Here is an 18,374-nt window from a genome sequence, read left to right as displayed (position 1 = left end):
GATTGTGTGTTGCTTTGGTTTTGGTTCGCTGGGCTGGTGTAGCGATTCTCGTAGTTCTCCGTAAGATGGCCGCGCAAAACACGGCCCTACTAGCTTAATTATCGAACACCCCGTACAAACACGGCTGAACAGACATAGCTGTTCTACCTGTTAGTAGGCCTTGTACGATCGTACGGGTGATAACAACAACGAGGTTCTTCTGGTGACTTGTATTGGTATACATTTTATTCAAGAACGTGGGTGCTACGAAGGTATACCTGAGCTCGGCTCAGGTCGGACCGAAGTAGGATCGAGTCGGCTGTTGCCCACCGCCGCAGCGGTGAGCAGCCGACTTACCTACCGATACTCATGATCCGACACTACACCTATTATCTATGAGAAAGATTAAACTCAGCTTCTTTCAGCAGATCTGGCTACTACGAACATTTGCAGTTGCTAATGCCCTGCTTGCCTTTGAATAACCTATTACCCTGTTTCCAAACCTTTTTAGGGGATCGTTTCGAAACTAACACATACCTATCCTCAAAAATTGTCTATGCTTAATTTCGGCCGTCCTGGCGCTATGTACCTGCCTCATCCTCCCTATGCCCCGGAGAACTATTAGAGACGGACCGAAAGAAGGATAATTGCGGCGGTGAACAGGAACGTCTAGAGACATCTAGCGCTAATTAAAATCTGATAGTTACCTACTGTAAGCGGTTTGCATTCACGGGATTTAAATTATATAACGAACAACAACGCTTAGAAATAAATAAAGAAAGTAAATCGACTGGATTGCACCCGACTAATAATTGGGGATTAATAATTGTCAAGGTAAAAAATACTGTGTAATGCGTCCTGCTGACGAGGAATATGAAAATGCAGAATCGGGCCTTAGTGAGCGTTAGACAGGCTAACCCTACCAAAGTGTTCCGTTTCAAAACTATTATGGAAACAACTAACTAAAGAACCTAAACAGCGCATAATGTAAAATCCGTTAGTACCTCTTGCATTAAGGGACATTCCGTAGCCGTTTCAAGCTTACCTAGTTAAGAGCGATTAACTACGGTTAAGCTAATCCCCCTATTGTCGTATCGTTTTCATACAAATGCTGCACCTTCTGTACGTTTAGTGAATCAGCTCATCTTTTGAGCCATTCGCTTTCATTAGTCGATCCAGCCGATCTATTTCCACCTCTCCCTCAAGATCTATACATTCCTTTTTTTAGATCCACACCCACTCTTCTCTTTTTCACCATGAAGACCACCTCCAGCGTCATTGCTTATGTGGCATTGCTTTCTGGTGTACTTGCGATAGACTTTAGTGGTTACAAACCTCAAAAAGGAGTTCAGGCCGAGTTCAAGCCATTCCTCAACGCGTGAGTCAACACAGTACTCACATAAGATCTTAGGAGATCACTGACAAACCCTCCAGACTCGTAACGGCTGCCGAAGATCCAGCTGCAACGACTGAATACACAGATTACTTCACCGAAGATGGCATGCAGACCACCCTGTCCATCCACTGTGTAGGAGCCGCAGCCATCACAAGATGCAAGAACGGATTCTTGCCTACCAACGGCAGTATGAAGTTAATTGTAAGTCTGTCCATCATGTGGAAACTATTCAAAAATTCTAACTCACGCAGCATTATCCTACTATTGTTTCAATTTTTGATAACAATGCCACGGCTACGGTATATGACTCTGAAGGCCGAATCGAAAACACTTTCGTAGGAGGAAATTGTTCGCAAATTCAGTGAGATTCCCTACACCATTTCCGCACAATGTCTTCTTCCTGCGTTCAATACTGAACAGCTTTCTTATCGCCTGTTTCGATATGAATACTCCTTGCTAATGGGCCTTAGGTACAAAACTCGTTACACCGTGCTCAAGACTACGAAAGGCAAGTACGAGCCGCCGAATTTGACGCCTAAGCCACAAGGCCAAGTGTACTGGTACCACGATTACGTCGTAACTCCAACCAATGTTCCTAGCAGCATCCCCTGCGATAGCGAGAAGAAGAGTACAGCAAAGCGAGATCTTCCTGTAATTTTTGAGGCGTAAAGACTCAAGACGTTGGATGCTACAGACAAATTGGGAAACAATGAATCCGTCCTGTATTTTTAAACATGTAAAAGGATCTCTACGAATTCGAGACACGGCAGAAATCGATGACGACTTCTTCGCTCCACTGGCCACAGTTGAACCGACGCTCGTCGCTAGTTGCTCGCGCGGATACAAGGCTTTTCATCGACGCGGCGGGATTCAGTTCCATGTCTTGGATGAGCGCATGTCGCGCGCCCCGGTCTTCTTCTTCTCCAGCCAGGAACACGTAGAGCTTTGTCCGCAAAAAAGAAAAAGAAAAAAAGCACGAGCTTGTAGAGTACATCAGCACTGTTACAGAAAAACTCCTTGTGCCTGAGACAGAGATCGCCACAACATTTGCAGAAGATCTCTAGGCAAGCCTACACACTCGTGACGATCGTGGATGATCCACGAGCGCACACTTCCTTCCACCTTGCGCTGGTGCTACTGGGACACGCTTGAGCTTTATGAAGTTCAGAAAGCCTTCTAGTTAGGGCATGCTCTTCCAGGAATCAAAGAAGGTCCTCCTAGGTGCTGGCACAAGCCTTCACCTTCGTATCTCGGAATAGCAGGTAAAGCCGATCTAAACGGGAGAGGACATATGGTCGACAATACATGTGCCACGTGAACCCATGCTACAAAGAACGCTAAAACGCGACTATACTCATGGCCCTCCAATACCAGCGGCCTTTTTCTCCTGTAGAACCTTCCTGTCCTGTCTCTGCACAGCAACAGTCTTGTTAGTATACTTCCTCTTGTCCACCGACGGAATAAAAAACGCAGCCACCACACCAAGCAGTCCGAAAGCCAATGCCACCAAATACGACAAATGTGCACCCTCGAGATACGCTTGCTTGTTCCCCAAGCTAGCCGCAGCACGAATAGCAGGGTTTATACCAGGAATAGCCGCGTACCCAGCCGCAGTATTCGCCCTCGCAGCAACGACCAACTTTGAAATAACATCCGCCGTAAGATCAAACGGAGCGAGATTAGCACGAACGCGCTCGGGCAAAACATCTGCATACTTGTTATTCGTAACATTTCCGAATATGGCAGTGGCTACGGCGCCAGCAAGAAGACGAGAAGTTCCTGCGAGGCCAGCGGCAGTGCCGATGTCCTCTTGGTATACGATGCCAAAGCCTACGAGGACCATGCCGTTGAGAAGATTGACAGAGGTGCATGTCGAGATGATGACTGTTAGGACGATTGACTTGGCCGGATTATCCATTGTGGAGGTAGACATGGCGCCCACACAGGCTGTTTGTAGAGCGACGGCGAACATGATGACCCAACGCTGGTGACCGATGATCTTACTGAAGGCTACGATAATGCCGCCGATGATGGTACCTAGAGGGAGGACTTCCGCGTAGAGGCCTTTGGAGATCTCGTCGCTGGCGTAGATGAGTTGGGAGAGGCGGGGCCAGAGTGTTGCATTGGAGTAGTATTGCATCCCACCTATGGCCATGACAAGCATTGGAACGGTAAAATGGCGGAGGGCTCTGAAGAGACGTGGCGGAAACAAGGGCGCGGCTTGGATATAGTAAGCTTCGTAGAATCCCAGGCCAATCAACGTCACCAGTCCGATGATAATGGGTGCGAGGACAGTCGCAGAGACCCACGGGGCCATTGATCCACCCCAGCTAACTCCAACAATGAACAGCGTGCAGCCCGCCAGGAACAGAAACAGTCCCAACCAGTCAAACTCTCGTAGAAGCTGTCCAGCCGACTTTCCATGTTCGGCCCTCTTCTCTTTCCACGAGGGCGGATGGTAGAAGAAGACGAGGAGCGCAAGATTGATAGTCTGGAAACCTATCATGACATAGTAACAGATGCGCCAATTACCCGTCTGCTTGATGATGACCCAACTCACTAGCGGCATGATTTGTGCTATGATTGAAGCAGCATCGAACAAGCCGATGGTAACATGTCGATACTTGCTCGGCACAATCTCTTGGACCGCACCAAATGCCATCTCCAGGAACCCGGATCCGCAGCCGAACAACGCACCACCGGCAATCATTTGGCTGATGCTTTGTCCCGTTGCTGAAACAATGCTGCCGATGATGAGAATCACAGCTCCGACGACGAAGAACCATCGTCGGCCGAATATATCAGAAAGTCTTCCGCCGACAGTGACAAACATGGCGCCGCCGAGGTTCCATGATATTGTGATCCACGTATATCTGGGGTCTGGGCCAAGTTCGGCATTGATGTACGTAAGGATGGCTGGCGGGATGAGGAGAGTGAACAAATAGGCGTTGTAGCACATGGCCATCGAAACAGCGGCCATCAATGTGCGAACTAGACTGTGTTAGATATGAGAGATGGAGAACGGGTGTGCCAGTTGAATACACACAGGTCAAGCCCACGTCTTCGCCAGTAGTCTGCAAGTGACGGATGATTTCCTCGTTGGCATCATTGCTGGAGAAATGGTCGCCTTGATCCGACGTATTTGTGCTGTCGTCGAGCGTTTCGATGTGTGCCGCCGAGGACTCGTTCTCTCCCTTTGCGATCATGGTGGAGGTGGAAGAAGAGCCGTACGAAACTTGTCTAGATTCTTCAACGCTGAGGTTAAAGGATCTGCGGCATCCTATATACCATCCCCATTGTTCGTTACGTCTTTTGGTCGCTATGACCCGCTCGCTACCCCAGGATTTACCCCAAATCGCCCCGCCTATGCATGGAGATAGCGCCATGCCATTGATGCAAAAGTGAGCGACTCACATTCGAGTATAGTTTGGACCTTTCCTACGGAAATGAGGCAAGTACCGTCATTGCCGGTTGCGGTAAAGAACAGCACTTTGTGTGGCGTCGTTTGGAAGGTCCCATTGGTTAGCGCTTCTGCGGTCGGAAAAGGATAGCCAATGCCTGTCTGCAGTTCATACGAGGAAGGCTATCGTTGTCCTGCTGCGCAACCATCTAACGGGGTATATTGCGGGGTGATTGAATGGCCAACGTTGTTGTAGTGCAGCTAACGTCACCGGGCGGGTTGCCCTACATCTCACTCATGGTGCAGGCATTTCGCGCTCCGTTGGCTTTGCAATAGAACGCCTGGTTCAGTCCATTTTCCCTTGTACAGTGAGTCGTGCGTTAGTCTGACGTACATATATAAGAGGAATCAGACAGAGCAAGTGCAACAGCGGAGAAAATCAATATGTGTCATGGCCGGATATCGCAAGTATGTCATAACGCCTTGAAATGCTGCATTTTTCAAACGCCACCCAATGAAAGAAATGTTGGAGCTTATAGCGCCTCGAGTTCGAAGTCGTCCAGCTTGTCGCGGTACTTCATAATGTTGCGCTTGATCTTAGAGGAATCGACCCATGTGACAAAGTCTTCCATATTCCTTGTGACGAGATAGGCCGGGTCTGTGACGACATCAGTGCCGACTCTGACATGCTGTGGATGTGTTAGTGCACAAGTTTTTGTTCTAGAACCGAGTGGGATCATACGCCTTGTTCGACGAGTGTGACGGCAGATTGTACGTGGTCTGCCATACGCAGCCGGGTCATGACAACTGGTAATCTCCTCCTTGCAAACGCCGAGACTGTGAGCTTGTGCTCGACGTCTGAGAGTTTTCCACGGCCGCCACCGCCAGTACCGAGCAGACCCATGGAGAACAACTTCTCCAATATCAGGTCCTCCTGCTTGTGGCGGAAGGGGTCCGCTGGATCGAGGGCGGCTACGCGGTGGGCGAGTTGTCGCAGGGATCCGGCGAGCTGGTTGTACTTTCGGTAGTCGTCGCGTCCTTGGATTGCGTAGCGGCGCATGACGGCAGCTTCCCGGTGATCATTGTCGCTTTTGTATGTGTTGAAATCGACCTGTGAGGAGACGTTAGTATCATGAAATCACTCTCAAACGTGTCTTCGAGCGTCTTATGCGCTGGAGATCTCGCCATTGACAGTGAAGAGAATGGCGCATTCAAATAGCAATGCGCCACGGCAGCGGCAAGCGGCAGGTGTTCATACCTTCTTCAAGAGCTTCTGCTCATGATGCTTTAGTTTTCGCACCATGGTGACGTTGCGTGTATGAGCTTTCGGCACGTGGGAGAGGTGGCGGTGGTGGTGGTGGTGGTTGTTCTTCGCGCATCGACCGCGAGACGACGATGAAGCCAAAGAATTATTTGACAGGGGTGCGCGGGCACTAGCACTAGCGCGCAACGACTGCCCCTCCAATGACGGCGGGGTGCATCCAAATTTCCTGTGACTGTTTCGAGTCAAACACTCCTACACTCACTTCTTGTAATCAATTCTCCAGCCATGCCGACTGTTCACCTCCTCGACTACGTGGCCGGCAACGTCCGCTCTCTCGTCAACGCCATCGAAAAGGTCGGCTACACAGTCGAATGGGTCAGGACGCCCGCCGATGTCCCTTCCGCCGAGGTACCACACTTCTCCACCAAGGTTCGCGCATCAATTGACAAGTGCTGATACAGCATCGCCCGTAGAAACTCATCATCCCTGGCGTCGGCCATTTCGGACACTGTCTCTCCCAGCTAGCCAAAGCCGGCTACGTCGAGCCGATTCGCGAACACATCAGGTCGGGGAAACCGTTCATGGGAATATGTGTTGGCATACAGGCCCTATTTGAAGAGTCGGAGGAAGACCCCCAGGTCAAAGGTCTAGGAGTCATTCCCGGGCGACTGCGCAAGTTCAAAGATACGGACAAGAGCGTACCTCACATTGGCTGGAACAGCGCAAACACGTCGCGCACGGGGGAGGTCACGGATGACTCATTATACGGACTGCGGCCGACGTCCAAGTACTACTACGTCCACTCATACGCGGTACCATATGAGGAGGGCAAACTGGAGAAGGAGGGCTGGACCGTCGCCACCGCGCGATACGGTGATGAGGAATTTGTCGGCGCAGTAGCAAAGGGAAACGTCTTCGCCACGCAGTTCCACCCTGAAAAGAGTGGTGCTGCCGGCCTCCGCGTACTCAAGGCGTTTCTCGATGGAAACATGTCGCAGAAACTCCCGGTACAACCATCGGCAGCCGAGACAAAAGAAGGACTCACAAGACGCGTAATCGCATGTCTTGACGTACGGACAAACGACCAAGGCGATCTCGTGGTCACAAAGGGCGACCAATACGATGTCCGTGAGAAGGAGGGAGCCGGGAATGCAGTGCGCAACCTGGGTAAACCCGTCGACATGGCCAAGAAATACTACGAACAAGGCGCCGACGAAGTCACCTTCCTAAACATCACGTCCTTCCGCAACTGCCCCGTCGCCGACACGCCCATGCTCGAGATTCTGCGCCGAACCAGCGAGACCGTCTTCGTCCCTCTGACGATCGGCGGAGGCATACGCGACACAGTGGACACAGACGGAACCCACATCTCCGCCTTGAACGTCGCAACCATGTACTTCCAGTCCGGCGCCGACAAAGTAAGCATAGGCTCTGATGCCGTGACCGCAGCCGAGGAATACTATGCGCGAGGCAGCAAGCTAGCGGGCACCACTGCCATAGAAACCATTTCCTCGGCCTACGGCAACCAAGCCGTCGTCATCAGCGTAGATCCAAAACGCGTATACGTCTCCTCTCCAGACGCAACACCCCACCACACCATCAAGACGTCCACGCCTGGACCAAACGGCGAGGAGTACTGCTGGTACCAATGCACCATCAAGGGCGGACGCGAGGGTCGCGACGTAGACGTCCGACAACTCGTCACCGCAGTGGAAGCCATGGGCGCCGGCGAGATTTTGCTCAACTGTATAGACAAAGACGGAAGCAACAGCGGCTTTGACATTGAGCTCATCAACGATGTCAAGGACGCGATCAAGATTCCAGTCATTGCAAGTAGTGGCGCAGGGCACCCAGGACACTTTGAAGATGTCTTTGCAAAGACAAAGACGGATGCTGCGTTGGGTGCGGGAATGGTGAGTACACTGAACACGGGCAGAGTTGTATCCAAGATACTGACGACCCTCTCTAGTTCCACCGCGGCGAATACACAGTCAAACAAGTCAAGGACCACCTCCAAGAAAAGGGACAAGTCGTGCGGCCGTTTGAGAATGACATCTAAGCGCTTCCGACGACTGGGGTCGTACTTGTCTAGTATTTCGTAAACATGTATATATACAGAAGTAGAGTTTCTCCCGCCAGACATGGCATGGACCCATGGACATGCAAGTACCCGTCGTTACTGCCGTGTCGACACATTGAACATGGCTTCCTACATCTAGACTACCAAGCCCGCGCTCCTCGTATTGCAAGTGGTCATGCCGTATACGCCAACGCTATTCGTACAGGTTCTCTGCGAAGATGTAAAGCGTTGAAAATTACTTTTGTGGCGTCAATCCTAAAGTGTTACTTCGCATCTCGCATTCGCTCATTTCCTCCTCTTCATGACCTTTGTGCACATTTCGATGAGGCCAGTCTTGGCCTCGCTCTCCGGGAAGAAGGATATAGCATCGATAGCTTTATCGACGTAATCTTGTGCCAGAGCACGCGTCTGTTCCAAGCCCGAGCTCTGAGCAACGATTTCACGAGCCTGTTTGCGCAATGTCAGCCTTAAATCCACTCTCCAAGTCTCTCAACACGACTCATTTCTTTTTTCCGAAGAACTTACCCGTTGAACGTCGCCCTGCTGCGAAAACTTCCTTCCAACTAGTTTCCCCAAACTCTCATCATCCTTCCACGCAAACAACAACGGCGCCGTCGCAAGTCCAAGTTCCAAATCCGCGCCAGCCGGCTTCCCCAGCTCAGCCTCGCTGACGGTATAATCCAGCATATCGTCGACCAGCTGGAATGCAAGACCCAGATTCTTGCCATACAAGTACGCCGCCTCGACAACCTCGGGCGACGAACCTCCCAGGATAGCCGCAGCGCGACAACTCTTTGAAATGAGCGACGCCGATTTAAGGTATGTTTTTTGCAAGTAGTACGTGACTGTGTCTTCAGTCCACGACGGATTCTTCTCGTCCCGCGCCGTATTCTTGAGCTGCATGAATTCGCCCTCGACTAGATTTGCAATAACGGTAGCCAGGAGTTCCGTAACCTCTGGATCGCGGAGTCGTGCCAGCGCAACGGACGCTCTTCCGAGCAAAAAGTCGCCTGCTAGAACTGCCATTTTGTTGCCGAATTCAATGTTGGCCGAGGGCGCGGAGCGGCGGGAGACGGAGTGGTCAATGACATCGTCGTGGAGGAGACTGGCTGTGTGGATGAGTTCGGTGATTTCTGCGAGGCGGCGCTGCGACGGGAGGATGTCGCTGTCCTCGGCACTATATGCCGAGTCGTGTGGTATACTGCTACTGATGCGATTCTGGTCTGGGTTCTCATCGGCCAGGATCCGGGGATTGGTTATGGAGATATCGGCGCTCTGCGTGCCGATGCCCATGCCGCTGCCTCGTCTTGAGCCCCGCGGCGTGAGGGCCGTGGCTCTGCTCATGAGCAATACGAGCATGGGCCGCACATATTTGCCCTCGCTCTGTGTGTAGTACTTTGCGACGGTGTCGAGCGTGGGGTGGCCCGAGCCGAGCAATTGGCGGATATTTCCCGTGAGAAACTTCATTTCGCGGGCGACGGTCTGGAAAGGGTCCATCTTGATGGGCGCATCTGGTGGCGGCGAGGACATGACATTCTGGGCTACGTTGACGGCGGCCGCCCACGACGACTGGTTCCGCCGCCGTGACGGGTGGTGGAGCGTTGGCGTCGTCGCATTGTGCGTGTGTATTGAGCGGTTGGGACATGTGGAGCGGCGCGATAGTGACAAGGAAGTTTGCTGTCGCGCGACAGACGTCGCAAGCCAGGGTGCTCGGCTCGTCATCGAAGGGTCTGGCTCGATATTCTCTCGGCACAAAAAGAAAGAGAGGGTGCAATTGAGGGGCTGTGTCAGCGTCTCGGGGGCGTGCAGAGAGGGTCGAGGTGGTGGTAGTCGACTTTCGCCCGCAGCTATCGGCTAGATTTGACCAATGTCAAAATATCCATGACGTTCGGCGCGCTAGCTTCCCTGGGTTCCGCATATCCCTGTCGCGTCTACTCAGCCGCGTGCCTGGTGACAGACAGTGTGATAGCGCCTCCTACACCACACGATAATCGAAAAATGGTCCTGCTTACTATGACTCCCGGCATCGTCCGGACGGTCGCAAAAGCCAAACGCCTATCTGCCGATGGATATGCCAAGCTCCAGCACGCCGACTCCCCCACGCTTGCAGACCCCAAAGTGGGCAATCCCATCTCCCACAGCCAGCTGATCGACCTGTCCAAGCTACTCAAGGAACATGGCTCCAATGATACTCAGGAAACGGAAGACGACCAAGAAGCCACGCCCGCAACCCTCGCCGCCCTCCTCGCCAACACAACAGTCTACATCCCGCCCCCTCCGCCCAAACCCACCCAGACTCCCGAGTACCTCGCCCTAATGGCTCGTCTGCGCGCCGAACAAGAAGCCCTCTCCTACGAGCGCATGCTGCACCCCCCGCCAACACGCGAGTCCTTCTCCCAGCGCTTCCCCCGTGCCCCAGAGCCCTTTTCACTCGGGGCGACGCAAACCACCAGTGAAGAAGACGACCTGTCCTACGAAGAAGTGCACCGGCAGATCATCCTAATCATAAACATCCTAATCTCGATTGTCTGTGTGGCAGTTTTCATCTGGGTTGCAGCGCGACACTGGAGCGTGGGAAGTAGATTGGGGCTGAGCATGGGAGGGTCCTTGGGTGTTGCAGTTGCAGAGGTGGCGGTCTACAGTGGCTATGTAAGAAAGGTGCGCGAGGCGAAGCGGGTGGAGAAGAAGAAGCCTGAGATTAAGGAGATTGTCAAAACTTGGGTCTTGGGTGACGAGCACGGGAAAGAGGGTGACACAACCGCATGGAAGGAGAAAGACGGGGATGGCATCAGGTTCAGAAAGGGCAAACATCGCTGAAGGTGCATCGGATTACGCCAGTCATGCTTGGAAAGAATACCCATCGTTACTGCCCCCAAACAACGCCCACAATGCAGTTGTGTCCACGTACGCCAACGCATAATCACAAAGCTAGAAACAACCCTCGAGTCTTACTTCTTGTCCTTCCTTCTTCCGGCTACACCTCCAGCAAAACGCCCCAGGTTGCTCAGACTCGACCTGGGCTTGTGCCCCTGCGCTAGACCTGGTGGCACTGGGGCGGGAGATGGCCTCATCACGCCCGCCGGGCTACCAGGCCTCAGTCCTGCAGGTTTGGGTGGTATGGGTGGCGTAGGAGCACTTGGTCCCATCTTCTCCTGCACCTCTTCCTCTTCGCCCATGCTGGCCATCCGCTGACTTCGCCTCGCCTTCTCCTGCGTCTGCTTGAATCTCTCCAGCAACTCTGTCCACTTGACGCTGCCACCCGCTTCCGGCCCACCAAGACCGTCTCTGGGCTTCAAGCGACCTGGGCGTTCGAACGTCGAAACATTCTGCCCCCCAGACGACGGGATACCGCTGCTGCTACTGCTATTCGAGCCAACTTCTGAGCTTTTTTGCCGCAAGTGGTTTAGAGTAGGAGAGGAGGAGGAAGGGTGAACATACGTCGAGCTGCCGCGTTGCGGCGCTATATGCAGGTAGCCGATGGCCGAGACGCTGTTGAGGCGGTTCTTAAGCGCTGCAAAGGCCGACGACTGAGGCAGTAGCATGAGCAGACCGTACATGCACTTGTACAGATGCGGGTACCGTTCCGGCTCGAGTAGCTGCATTCGGAGGTCTGTTCCAATGTGTCAGTGGCATATCCAGGTTTGGAGACTCAAGACCTTACATGTAAAGACGGGAGATTCGAGCAGCTGAACGAGCTTGTCGATTTGGATGAGCATGTTGACTGTCATCTCAAGATCCGCACTGCCAGGATTAGCCGACCGTCCTATGGAATCTCAGAGAGCACAACATACAAAACCTGGAGCAAATGGTACGCTTGCTCGTAAGCTTGGGCAAGGAGACACAGGGAGAAGGTGGCCACAGCGTTGTTACACCACGCTTTGAATAGAATAACGAAGAAAGATTGACCGTCCTTGTTGTCGAGATTCCTGAGTCGTCTTCGAAGATCGGCGAGCTCTGGCGCCGTGATGAGATTGTTGTTGAGATTTTGGACCATGATGCTGGCAAATTCGACATCCTCGTCTCTCGCAAGGCAATCGGCCATGGTGCGATATATACGCTCAGCGCTCAGTGTTATGCAGAGCTGTCTGATGATAAGATTGCCACGCGTCTCGAGGAGTCGGCGGTCCGTACAGAACAGCTTCAGGAGGTTAACCATGAACGAGGTAAAGTAGGTGTCGTCGCTGTGGAGAGATATTTGTGAGAGGAGCAGTAAGTCACGTGTGACGACAGCATCAGAAGGATCGGAAAGGGTCTTGAGCAGGGCAGGAAAGGTACCGTCGTCCACTGTCAGTATCTGCAGGTTGTCAGCAATGATTTGTCTTGTCGCAAGTTGGGCACTTACTCTGCCAGGTGCCATTCTGTGCAGCATTATCAACCATGCTATGGCGGCGACGCGAGTGGCCTCGTGTTCGTTCAGGAACTGCAGGGTTAAAGCACTGACAGCAGCCTGGTAGTCCAGCTCTGGTATCGGGCGCGGTGAAGCGCCTCTTTCCTCTGCTGGTGTGGGGGACCGGGTGCCCTTGCCATCGGGCGATTCAGCCTTGTTGGCTTGATCGCGAATGACTGCCTTGAGCAATCGGCCAGATAGATTAGAATCTCGCCGTTGTGTTCCAGTGAGCTCTTTGCCTAGCTCAGATAGGGAAGGAGGTAGCTGAATCTGTCCACCTGCAGCACCGTCGCGGGGGCGGTTGTCATCGGACAGTGAAAGAATATAGTCCATCAACGAAGCGTTGACCTTGACTGCAGCCTTGCGAACGGTGTCGACCTCGTGTGACATGCGTGGCAGGACGTGGGACAAGAGACTCGGGACAAAGGGCATAATGTCCTCTGGGCAAATGTCGAAGAAGTTGTCGATCCAGCGGAGTGCTGTCAGCAGTATCTCGGTCTGCTCTTCTTCTGCGTCTGGTGGGGGGACTAAAAAGTCGACGAGGATCTCGAGAATCTTGGGGTGGTCGACGTGCACATCCTGGCCCGGTATCCAGTTCCCGTCTCCGTTGACTGACGTTCCGCTGTCGCCAGAGACAGAGGCACTCTCTCCACTAGCGTCGCCTTTTTCGTCGATGGAGTTGTCCAGCTCGAGGGGCGTCGTGTCTGTCGCTTCGCTTCCACTATGGATGCTACCCGTAGAGTGTCTGCGCTCTAGCTTCTCGTTGCCTGCCTTGCTGTCGGCTATGCCCTTTTTGATCCGCGCAATCTTCTTAATCTCGGCAAGAAACCTGTCTAGGGCCTGCTGCGTCATGGTGTACACATCTTGGTTGGAGTCGCTCAGGAACTTGAAGAGGCCGCCGAGGAAGCGCGGGAGGTGGGCAATGAGTTCGAGATCGGGTATCGAGTCGAGCAGGGTGATCCATGCTACGAGGAAGGAGCGGGTGAAGGGGTTCAGGACGTTGATGCGCTCTTCCAGGAGGGGCAGGAAGCGCTCGAGGTTGAAGGCGAAGGGGTGGGGCTCGTCTTCGGGGTCGTCTGGGTCGGGCGTGTCGTGTAGCACAGAGACGTAGCTGGCAGCCGACTCGGAGACGATGTCCTTGATCAGGCGGTCCAAGAGCTCAGCCCCGTTCTTGACAGAGAGCTCCGAATCTGCCGCCATCTGCATGGTCCGGGCCGCGTTAGCCTGATCTCATGGCAAGCGTGTGTGTTGTGTAGTAGCAGTAGTAGCCAGTCATGTTCTCACTCACCTTGCAGAGGGCATCGAAGACGTGGTTGAAGTAGACGAGTATCTCGCCCTTGGCCACCTTCGCGATGTTGTACATGCTCTCGCACGCGTAGTACCTAACCCGCGCATCTTGGTCGCCGAAGCATGCCAGGACTGGAGGCACGATTTCTTCAAGATAGCGGGCCACTTCAGGGCCCAGGGCTATCGAGGCCGCGGCGAGTCCGATGAGGCCGCCGTTGCGGGCGTGGGGCTGGTGAACTGCATACGCGTACTCGTGGCAGAGCTGGTGCACGATGCGGGCTATCCTGTCGTGGTCCTGGGCGGCGAGGGCGTCCCGGATGAGGCCTTCGAGCTCGAGCGCGCCGCTCTTGCGCTTGTCGTAGAGCTTGTCATTGAGGGCTTTTGTGATGTTGACGTCCATGGTGAGGTCGGGGGTGCACAGCAGCAACTACAGCAACTCTACATGGTGCAGCAGACGGTGTATTGCAGTCCTGTGCCCTAAACGCTTCCGTGGGGGCCTTCACTCGGCCGCTGGGCTGGCTGGTGTTTGGCTCACGATACAGCCAGCAGCCGAGCGAACCATGCATGCGAGTCGGGCCCGCACGTCATCGTACACCTGCACAAGCGCCAACCCCCCATCCCTGCCCGCTAGAGCCCGCCCATAGACGAGAGACATTGCCCAAAACCCAACCTCTCCACGCCCATGCCAACATGTCTCGACGGCCATCAACTGCCCATCCTCACGACGCTCAGTGTCATGACGATTGGCAGCTCTCCTTGCCGCTAGGCCCCTAGTCTGTCCGAGTCACTCGCTCGCTCCGACCAACGCCCTTGCCCGTCGCCGCCTCACCTCACTCGCAGTTCACCTGCACCTGTCAGGTGCCACAAGCTGGCCCATGGATAAGTTGAAGAATAAGTTTCTGAAGCCTCACCGTCGCTCCCAGCGCGAGGAAGCCATGGAAAAACTACGGGAGCCCAAAGTCTCGCCCATTGCCACAGGCGGCTTCAAGTACTGGGCTGTGGCTTTGTAAGTCGTGCATGTTTCTCCCTAGAGTGGCGAGTGCTTACGGCAGCAGCATCGTCTGCAACTTCAATGTCGATATCGGGTAGGTAATTGCCAGTGCTACGTCTGTGAGAAATGTATTGAGTTTGGTAGCCCAGAAATCGAGATACTGTATCCACCAGATGTGCCCTTCACGACGGCCGACTTGAGTGCTATATGCTTCAACAGGTACCTGAACCAGCCAGCCTGTGTCGTGCCAATCTAAGACGCATCTAGCTTTCCCGAGCAGCAGAACACGGAGACGGCCGAGGATCTCTCTTACGACTTCGCCATCACCAACAACTCGCCCGACATCAAGCTAAGCTCGCCAAATGCCCCTCATGGCAGTGCCGACACCTTCTACGGCTCATGCATCTTCCGCCAAGAGTTCGACGATACCATGAAGAGGAGCTTCAACCAGAGAACGCTAGTCCTAATCTCACACCACAACTTCACTTCCTTCCATCATCGCATCTTGCAGAAGATGACAGAGTCTGGACATCTGAGCGATCCGACGACGCTCGAGTCTGCATACTCACAGATGAACACCTGGACCCCGCCAGCTCTCGGACGTCACCATCTCCCTTTCATGGGCACTACACTGACCCTGGACATTGCACCACATCGTTCTTTCCCTTTGCAAGGACTCCCCGGGCCCACGCCGCTAATCTCAGATATACCCTTCTCCATCTACGCCTATGAACCCATCGGCTCCTGGGACAACATCATGCACTACATGCCCTGCATCACCGACTTGTACGTGCTGTACGAGAAGCTGATACTCTGCGAAAGCGTCATCGTCATCGCAAAGTCGCCGCAGTTGGCGAGCGAGGCCGTCTCGTCGCTGGTCGATCTCATCTGCCCCGTGCCATACGCAGGTGTGGTCAAGCCTTACATGACCATGCAAGCCAACTTCAAAAGCATAGGCATCGACGGCGGAACCCCAACCTCATTCGTCATCGGCATCACCAACCCTTTCCTGCTAAAACGCATCGTCGCAGCAGCAGAAGCCAGCCACAAAGCCCGACCACACATCCTCTATCTCCAAAACTTCGACGGCCCTGTACCAACACGCCGCCACCACTCGCTCCACCACAAATCAAGCTGCAACGCACTTCTCGACCTCCCCGGCGGCGGCATCGAAGTCCACACTCCCCCGAAACGTTTCCTCAAATCAGACCCGACCGTCGTCTCGCAGATTGAAACTCTGCTCAAGCTCGGCGATCAAACCCGCGAACTCGGCCCCATCATCCGTCGCCACTTTGCAGACCTTACTGCACAGTTCATATCGCCCATCAACCGATACCTTGCAACGTCTAGCGTAGTGACACCAGGCGGCAACAACAGGTATGCCAGCTTCCACGTACCGGACCTCATGAGCAGTGTAAGCAAACACGGTACGAGTGTCAAGTTCCGCGGCTCGGGGCCCCTCCAACGCCATCGCGCGAGAGATGGGCTGTATGAGACTTTTTGCAAGAGTCCGAATTTTTACTCTTGGCTGGACATGAAGATCCGTCTGGAGAACGAGGCGAGTGCGGGCATGCTGAATGCGCCTGTTGCGCCGAATGCTGCTGTCAGTTGAGGTGAGCTGGGGCAGAGGAGTGGTTTGGATTTGGTCGTTATGCATGAAGATGGCGAGCCAGTTGGAGCAGCAGCGTGTAATTTGCAATAAGATACCACCATCATGAGATAGAGTGTGCTAGCGTAGACTGGGTCTATAATATGAGTTATGCTTTCGAAATCGAGGTTACACAAGGAAGTAGATAAAGCCACCTCGATCTACATCAGCGATACATGGTAGTACTTTCTAGATTGGGACTAGTAATATCCCTGGATTGGGCAAACCCGTCGGGAAGGAACGTTGGAGGGGTACCAAACAAACCATCAATTCACGCCCACGTTAGCGCCGATTGGCAGGCGGTCGTACGCTAATGTTCTCAGCAATCGCATTTTTGAGCAACGAAGATCTGTTTCGCAACTCAGGTTTGAAGAGAAGTCTTATCTCGTCTATTTTTTATCTGCATCAGCTTGAGCCAATCACAACTTCCACAATTCTCAACGATCTGAACGAACAGGTTCTCTCAAATGAGAGAATTCACAGGTAAAGAATGCTCCTTGGTATCTTCTTGTTGCCTTGGAGCTGCACAGCCTTGCAACAGTTGTGGCAGGCGAGGCAACGTGCTGTCGTTACCCTAGTCAACAGAGCACATGGCTATTGGTGAATGGCTGTGCTGATTCCTGTCAGCGCGTCGACAGCGCCTGACAGCCTTGGCCCGATGTTTCAACACTGTGCCGCTGAGGTCGCTGCGTTGGCCAATCTCGCAGGTAGGCAGTGCATCGTTTCCCCTCTCTTATAATGATGCCATATTCCCCACGAGAGTGCCTGTTCCTCATTCCAACTTTGCAGTCAGCAACACATCCAGAGCCTACAACAACAAAAGACCTTGAAGATGGATCATCATACTGGAAACAACGTCTATCAACCTTTGAGAAAAGGTATACGAGCCTTGTACAAAAACGACGGAACATTTCCTCCTACGGATGTACCTGACGATACACTTTGTCTCACCGCTTCAACTGCGAACTATCACATGGAGACGACTGGCGATATTCGAATCCTTGAACTCCAGCCCGGGTTGTTCGGCGATCCCTTAAAATGCCGATTGCGTGTTGCGGCGATTGAAAGCAACCCGGTGTACGACGCACTTTCGTACAGGTGGGGAAACCCACTACCCCCAGGGAAAATATGCCTCGATTGCAAACACTTCTCCGTGACTAAATCGCTCGAGAACGCCCTAAGGCATATGCGCCTGCGAAACAGTGTACGCTATCTTTGGGCAGACGCTGTATGCATCAATCAAAACGATGAGAAAGAGCGCGGTAACCAGATCCATCTGATGAAAGAGATCTACTGTCGGTCCAAAACTGTGAGAGTCTGGATTGATGTGGATCTTTCTCCTGACGATCCCGTTGTTCAAAAGCTCTTCACTCTTCAACTGCGAGGGACCGTCGATCAGCTGGGCGATGATCCCAAATTCTGGAGAAGACTCCTACCACTTCTTCAGAATGAATACTGGGACAGACTCTGGGTACAACAGGAACTTGTATTCGCACCAAAACTGGTTTTCCACTGCCGGGGAGTGACCATTCCCGGAAACTGCTTGATGGCACTCCAGCTTCAGATTTTCAGAAAAATGACCGGTGGTAGAGGACCATTTGATACTGATAACCCATGGAGCGTATTTAGACCGCAAGAATCCACAGCCAAGGCTCCTTCGCAGAACTTGGCTTGTTGGCGGGAGATGATGAAGAGCAAGGTCCCGGTCGACCCACATACTCTCCAGCCAGATCTTACTCTCCGAAAGCCGAAAGCGGATTGGCAACTTGATCCTCAGAAATGGGGCCCACAGTTGAGCACGAGCCCAATCTATTTATTGGGTATGCTGCGGCAATCACAGGCCTTGAAGTTGACGGACCCAAAGGACCGTATGAAAGCCGTTCTGAACCTAGTCATCGACTATAATGACGACGGTTACGAAGCGGACTACAAACAAGGCCTT

General features: G+C 53.2%; 8 protein-coding genes across 8 annotated transcripts; 4 read left to right on the top strand and 4 right to left on the bottom strand.

Moving 5' to 3' along the window:
- Positions 1 to 1,235: 1,235 nt before the first annotated feature.
- ACET3X_007513 (uncharacterized protein) lies at positions 1,236 to 1,914 on the top strand (the record flags this gene model as incomplete). Its single annotated transcript, XM_069453667.1, has 3 exons — positions 1,236 to 1,357; positions 1,414 to 1,576; positions 1,846 to 1,914. 3 exons carry the CDS (start codon positions 1,236 to 1,238, stop codon positions 1,912 to 1,914), a joined length of 354 nt encoding a protein of 117 aa, XP_069304676.1.
- Positions 1,915 to 2,729: 815 nt separating this feature from the next.
- On the bottom strand, positions 2,730 to 4,581 carry ACET3X_007512 (uncharacterized protein; the record flags this gene model as incomplete). Its single annotated transcript, XM_069453666.1, has 2 exons — positions 2,730 to 4,366; positions 4,422 to 4,581. The coding sequence occupies 2 exons, from the start codon at positions 4,579 to 4,581 to the stop codon at positions 2,730 to 2,732; spliced, it is 1,797 nt and encodes a 598-aa protein (XP_069304675.1).
- Positions 4,582 to 5,308: 727 nt separating this feature from the next.
- Positions 5,309 to 6,078, bottom strand: ACET3X_007511 (uncharacterized protein; the record flags this gene model as incomplete). Its single annotated transcript, XM_069453665.1, has 3 exons — positions 5,309 to 5,464; positions 5,518 to 5,886; positions 6,034 to 6,078. The coding sequence occupies 3 exons, from the start codon at positions 6,076 to 6,078 to the stop codon at positions 5,309 to 5,311; spliced, it is 570 nt and encodes a 189-aa protein (XP_069304674.1).
- A 246-nt stretch (positions 6,079 to 6,324) lies between these two features.
- Positions 6,325 to 8,098, top strand: ACET3X_007510 (uncharacterized protein; the record flags this gene model as incomplete). The annotated part of the gene is made up of 3 exons (XM_069453664.1): positions 6,325 to 6,447; positions 6,513 to 7,952; positions 8,009 to 8,098. 3 exons carry the CDS (start codon positions 6,325 to 6,327, stop codon positions 8,096 to 8,098), a joined length of 1,653 nt encoding a protein of 550 aa, XP_069304673.1.
- Positions 8,099 to 8,404: 306 nt separating this feature from the next.
- On the bottom strand, positions 8,405 to 9,616 carry ACET3X_007509 (uncharacterized protein; the record flags this gene model as incomplete). Its single annotated transcript, XM_069453662.1, has 2 exons — positions 8,405 to 8,566; positions 8,645 to 9,616. 2 exons carry the CDS (start codon positions 9,614 to 9,616, stop codon positions 8,405 to 8,407), a joined length of 1,134 nt encoding a protein of 377 aa, XP_069304672.1.
- A 501-nt stretch (positions 9,617 to 10,117) lies between these two features.
- ACET3X_007508 (uncharacterized protein) lies at positions 10,118 to 10,936 on the top strand (the record flags this gene model as incomplete). The annotated part of the gene is made up of 1 exon (XM_069453661.1): positions 10,118 to 10,936. One exon carries the CDS (start codon positions 10,118 to 10,120, stop codon positions 10,934 to 10,936), a length of 819 nt encoding a protein of 272 aa, XP_069304671.1.
- Positions 10,937 to 11,067: 131 nt separating this feature from the next.
- Positions 11,068 to 14,193, bottom strand: ACET3X_007507 (uncharacterized protein; the record flags this gene model as incomplete). The annotated part of the gene is made up of 7 exons (XM_069453660.1): positions 11,068 to 11,482; positions 11,558 to 11,729; positions 11,781 to 11,860; positions 11,911 to 12,413; positions 12,462 to 13,004; positions 13,035 to 13,706; positions 13,795 to 14,193. 7 exons carry the CDS (start codon positions 14,191 to 14,193, stop codon positions 11,068 to 11,070), a joined length of 2,784 nt encoding a protein of 927 aa, XP_069304670.1.
- Positions 14,194 to 14,471: 278 nt separating this feature from the next.
- Positions 14,472 to 16,584, top strand: ACET3X_007506 (uncharacterized protein). Its single transcript, XM_069453659.1, has 4 exons — positions 14,472 to 14,799; positions 14,849 to 14,878; positions 14,929 to 15,003; positions 15,052 to 16,584. Exons 1-4 carry the CDS (start codon positions 14,669 to 14,671, stop codon positions 16,394 to 16,396), a joined length of 1,581 nt encoding a protein of 526 aa, XP_069304669.1. The 5' UTR covers positions 14,472 to 14,668; the 3' UTR covers positions 16,397 to 16,584.
- Positions 16,585 to 18,374: the final 1,790 nt, after the last annotated feature.

The sequence above is a fragment of the Alternaria dauci genome, chromosome 7 (genome assembly GCF_042100115.1).
Source record: "Alternaria dauci strain A2016 chromosome 7, whole genome shotgun sequence".
In the NCBI taxonomy this organism is placed as follows: Eukaryota; Fungi; Ascomycota; class Dothideomycetes; order Pleosporales; family Pleosporaceae; genus Alternaria; species Alternaria dauci.
Note: the sequence above shows the minus strand (reverse complement) of the source record. Positions and strands in the feature narration are given on the sequence as shown.